This window comes from Montipora capricornis, chromosome 10, assembly GCF_036669925.1.
Source record: "Montipora capricornis isolate CH-2021 chromosome 10, ASM3666992v2, whole genome shotgun sequence".
Taxonomy (NCBI): domain Eukaryota; kingdom Metazoa; phylum Cnidaria; class Anthozoa; order Scleractinia; family Acroporidae; genus Montipora; species Montipora capricornis.
This window is the reverse complement of record NC_090892.1, coordinates 66,406,147-66,411,146: the sequence shown is the minus strand read 5'-3', so window position 1 is coordinate 66,411,146 and position 5,000 is coordinate 66,406,147. Positions and strand designations below refer to the sequence as shown.

At 37.3% G+C, this 5,000-nt stretch overlaps 2 protein-coding genes and 1 long non-coding RNA gene across 3 annotated transcripts in view; 1 reads left to right on the top strand and 2 right to left on the bottom strand.

Annotated features, from left to right (window-relative positions):
- The first annotated feature begins 214 nt into the window (after window positions 1-214).
- LOC138018933 (neuralized-like protein 2) lies at window positions 215-3,338 on the top strand. Its single transcript, XM_068865608.1, has 2 exons — window positions 215-959; window positions 2,904-3,338. Exons 1-2 carry the CDS (start codon window positions 365-367, stop codon window positions 3,017-3,019), a joined length of 711 nt encoding a protein of 236 aa, XP_068721709.1. The 5' UTR covers window positions 215-364; the 3' UTR covers window positions 3,020-3,338.
- An 865-nt stretch (window positions 3,339-4,203) lies between these two features.
- On the bottom strand, window positions 4,204-4,498 carry LOC138018934 (uncharacterized). The gene is made up of 2 exons (XR_011126081.1): window positions 4,371-4,498; window positions 4,204-4,270 (listed from the first exon to the last, which is right to left on the bottom strand). It is a non-coding gene; the product is annotated as an uncharacterized lncRNA (long non-coding RNA).
- Window positions 4,499-4,554: 56 nt separating this feature from the next.
- The window catches only part of LOC138018932 (nucleoporin SEH1-like), a 17,267-nt gene continuing 16,821 nt past the window's right edge, over window positions 4,555-5,000 (bottom strand). The window contains exon 13 of the mRNA XM_068865607.1: window positions 4,555-5,000. This exon is cut by the window's right edge and continues 1,003 nt beyond it. The gene's annotated coding sequence lies outside the window, so the exon portion shown is untranslated.

Genomic DNA, 5,000 nt, shown 5'->3' with positions numbered 1-5,000 from the left:
AGAATAGTATGCTGCCTCGCTAAGGCTCGCCAGCAAATACAATTGTTTTTTTGCTCTTAATTTGGTTGAAAAATCCTAAAAAAATCGCTGCGTTTTAATATTAAAAGGACTTTCTGATAAAGACGCATTGGCCGTTGGATTTTTGAGTGATGCCCGCGATATTTAGTGCCCTTTCAGCGGACGTCACCTATGGTGGCTGCGTAAATTTAGAATCAATCGAATCAAACAATAAACTTAGTTTTTTCACGGTAATTTCTTTACTTCGGATTGATGAAAATTGGTTAAAATGTACCTTTCTAGTAATCGAGACTTCACTAGCTTCTTGATAAAACGTGTTTGGTTGGAACGGTGATCTCCCTGAAAAATGATGCGTTTTCATGAAAGACATGGAACACACGTTGTGTTGTCACCTTGCAAAACAGCTGCTAAGAGAGTTAAGAGCTTCGCTAATGCAGTCGTATTCAGCCATCGCCCATTAATATTTGGGGAGACATTTCTTTTTGAGATAGAAGAGCAAGAAAAAGACTGGTCCGGCCATGTTCGGTGCGGTATAACAACTCACAATCCGCAGAATATTAAAAGCGTTCCTCCGTATCTTCTTCCAGATATGGCTCAGATGGGACGAACATGGGTATTTGCGATCAAATCCACCATGCAGAAACCCCTAGGAGATGAACAGCTGAGGGACTTCGGAAGCCACAATTTTCAACGCCAAGAAGCTGGAGACAAGGATACTAACCCAATATTTTGCGGCAGGAAAGCTCGCGAAACGGAACTCAAGCCTACTGACGTTGGGTCACGTATTGGTGTCAAAGTTAGCATCACAGGAGAGTTATACTTTTATGTGAACGGGATGAAGTTTGGGCCCTGTGCTCTTGATGTTCCAGTCGACAAGGATCTGTATGTTGCAGTTGACGTTTATGGAACAACAAAAAAAGTGCAGATCATTCAATGTGGAGGTATGAATCGCTTAAATCTGATCTGTAAAACATTGCGGTACTCAGAGCGCAATTAAAAACTTAAAAGTGGGATGTTTCGTTCGGATCCACCGAACTTCGTCAGCCACAATGCAAAATTGAATGTTAAGAAGGGTTACATAATGGTCTCGAGAGAGCTAAGATGGTTTCATAGATGGAGGCTATTTCGAAGCCATTGTCTCTGTTCAAAGACGGCTTACGTAATCATATATCAACTGTCTCCCTGTGTGTTATTCTCCGTGGCAAGAACTTTTGTTTTGCTGGAATCCACAGAATGACCCGTGAGCTGGCAATGTTCATGAACAGCTGACGAATTCCTAGAAAGATGTTCCTTAATTAAATCGACACCATCTTAGCTCCCTCGGGACCATTATATAACCCTTCTTAACATTCAAATTTGCATTGTGGCTGACGAAGTTCGGTGGATCCGAACGAAATATCCCACTTAAGGTAATTCCCTTGAAAATGACGTACTATCCAGATTTTTTTTCAAACTTGGCACAATTGATACTCATACACAGGACATTGAAAAAATGCATTGAAAAGATGGGGTCACCGTGCTTGTTTCCGCGCTGTATGCCCTTTATTCTAAGTGTTTTTTACCGAATTACGCAAGAAGCGTTCGAAACTAGATCAACCGGAAAAATTGTTGTCATGTAGCAAAAGCTACTGAGTATTACTGAAAACTTGAACGTATTTGTTTGTCCGGGCTAAAGTGATTTCAAATTGCTCAATCTTGCAATGAAATGTAAGCAAATTGGACTGCTACAGTCATAACCTTGCACTCAGTGTTGGGCTCCAAATGCAGTTTCACGTCATTTATATGTAAATACTACAACTTCTACTATTCAACTTTTTTTCTCCTTAAAATATCAAGAGAAGTGATCTTCGCACTTCGCTGGACGATTTAAGCATTTCAGGTGGCTCCTGAAAAACAATAATAATAATTGTTTTTCAGGAGCAACCTGAATTTTTCACGTGTCTAAAAAAAGCAACAATTGCTTCAATTGTCCAGCTAAGTTTGATGATCACTTCTTTCGTTTATCTATAATTCACACTTCAAGTATACATTCATCTCATTTCATTGAAACACAATGTAGAGTCTGAGATAAGCTTGGTGAGGTCTCTGAGAGCCCTTCGTCAGAGCAAATCCAATGGATTCGCTCTGACGAAGGGCTCTCGCTCGAAATGTCAGCTTTTAGAATCTCTCTATGGTGGCCAATTTACATTATCAACTCTGTTGATAAAACCAAAATTTTCCATACTACTTCCCCACTGACACAGCACCACAGCTTCTTTAGAACCTACTCCCTTCATTCATTAGTATAAAAAATACCATAGTACTCTTTGTCTGTCCCTCCAAAATTTTGCATAAGCAGTGTTGCCAGTTTCTCTTGGGACCATTGTAGATGTAAGTTCCAAAAGAAAGCAAAAGCAATGCTTATGCAAAGCTTTGGAGGGAAAAGCAAGGAGTATTATGGTATTGTGGATACTGGACAATATGCTATGCACTTAAAAACACCACATTGAGACTGTACTAGACATGCCACACAGAAAACCTACAACACTACACCAGAAGAAAGTATTGCACTTAGTCCAACAATACCCTACATTTACTGAACTACAAAGGACTATTTAGGGGAAGATATTTTTAGGTGATCTAGAAACCTTGTGTTTCAAAATGGGCACCACCTTTGAATTAAGCTTTTATTCTCTCAGTTAAAAACAACTTTTTTTATTCTTAACGTGTGAACTTGTTGTCACTGCAAATGATCTAAAACGATATTTCTTCTTGACAGACATTTTTATTACCTGTCTGTCTTTATTATGCTGACTAAGCATGATGTATCCCTGTTATGCAATGATTGCTGAAAAATAATGAATATAGCCAGAAATAATGAATGTATTGTTTTCTTTTCTTTTCAGTACCCTCTCTTGTTGACTTATGCTGTGAGAACATTCGAAAATCTGTGCCATCACAAGAAGAACTTGGAATGCTACCATTACCGTCAAAGCTTAAAAATTATATAGCTACGTTTTAGCCACATGCAAGAGAGAATCACCAAAAGAATGTACTGAAGTGAAAAAGAGAGAAAAAACATAGAAACATAAAATTGTTATTTTGCAGTGAACTTGTTCATTGCCTACCCAGGAAAATACAAGATAGAAAAGTAGAAGTTTTAACAAATAGCGACAGATAGAGAGGTTATACATGTGTGACTCATAGATCTATCATGATAGAAACATACACAAAGACAGTAAGACGTTCACAAATTTCTCTTCCCTGTAGTCCTTTGTGTCTGTCAGGGTTATTGCATGATAAAACATTGAATAAGAAGCCATAAAAAGTTTGCTTGGGAGGGTGGTGAGTGCAGTTAAGATGTTCCTGTTGGTTTTTTGCTTCTGGCTGCAAGTCTTGTAGAGACTTTAAAAGTATGTGTTGTGCTGGGATAACCTTCATTTAAATAATCAGTTCCCTCCATGAAACCATTGACTCCTGGGATTGATACTCTGTCCAACACCAGACGGTTTTACTTGTCAACTGGGGGAATCATGAAGCGTCTGAGAGCTCAATGGGTTAATAGTTCAAAGAAACAATACCGAGTGCCTTCTTTGGGGTCATTCTTGCTTTGTAATTTGCTTTTTAATTTGAAGGAACAGTTGCATGATAATCCCTTGCAGTCTTCTGAAGGAGTATCTAACTATCATCTTTAAAGTGTGTTAAATTTGAAGGGGTTGCAAGGCTGCTGCTTAAGAATTTTTTTTCGGAGCCCTTCAGACTTCCAACATTAAAAGTTAGTAGCGTGGGTCATTTTTAAAAGAGCCAAGAATTAATTAATTAAAAGTGAGGATGAATCATCTTGTGATAAGCTAGGCGCCCATTCGGGCTACTCGTTCAGAAATTTGGTCACGCGCGCTCACAAGTAAGGCGCCCATTAGGCAGCAGCCTTGCGTTGTAGTCCTTCCAAATGCCTGGTCTGACCAGTCAGTTTTGTCAAATTGAAAGCATCCTCAGTCTATTAAGGACAGCCAGTTTTACTTGTCAGAGGGGGCTACTTCAGGGGTGAATGTGTTAATAACAGAATGTTCCACCTGAAGAGTAGCAACCAAAGTCACTGTAAATAATTACCAATGATGATTGGTAAATTCTAATGACTAATGGTATACTACTAATTATTATTACTTTTAACTCTTATACATGTAGAAACCATTTTATTGAAAAATGTGAAAAAAAACTACTGCCCAAGAATGTCACAAGGTAAATAGGTTTTTTTCGATATATTAAAATTCAGCTTGATATTGAGGCAGTGAGGACAAAGACAAAGGAAAGTGGTTGATATGTAAATATTGTTCACATTCATTCCAACATGTTTCTATTGTTTTTGTCCTCACTGCCTCACTATCAAGCTGAATATTTGATATTTTGAAAATGGCCTACACTGTATTTGGTTTGCAGGCAGTCTGTAACTCAAAAAAAGTAGTAATTTTATGAAACAAGCATATTAGAATTTTAATTATTATTTTTTGTTTGTCAACAACTTAAAGGGTAACAGAAAGTTACTTGATTTAAGTTTACTTTGTTGGTTTGCATTCTTTAATAACAGTTTGCGACTATTACAATGTATTTTGAAGGCGAAAAATCACATTTTAAAGAAAACTTCAATGTGGCACTTACTGGAGGAAAGTGAGATAAAGGTTAATATTTTATTTGATGGTTAAGAAGGATATTGTTTCATTGTATCACAAGTTGTTAAGAACAAAGTCAAAGACAGTTGATACTCAAGCTCTAGTGGGAAAGAATTTTTTTTTTATTAGGGCTATAGTCCAATATATTTACATGTAACTTTTTTGAGAGAAATATATTGTTAAAGAGGGATCTTTTAATGCATATCTAATTCATTTTCATCCCTTTGTCTATTCTTTTATCTAGAATGTTTGTACACTTACAAAATTATTTAATGATAGGAACGGAAATAGTCCTTGGTCATGAATAGCATCCAAGGAAGCAAAATCAGTCAAGTA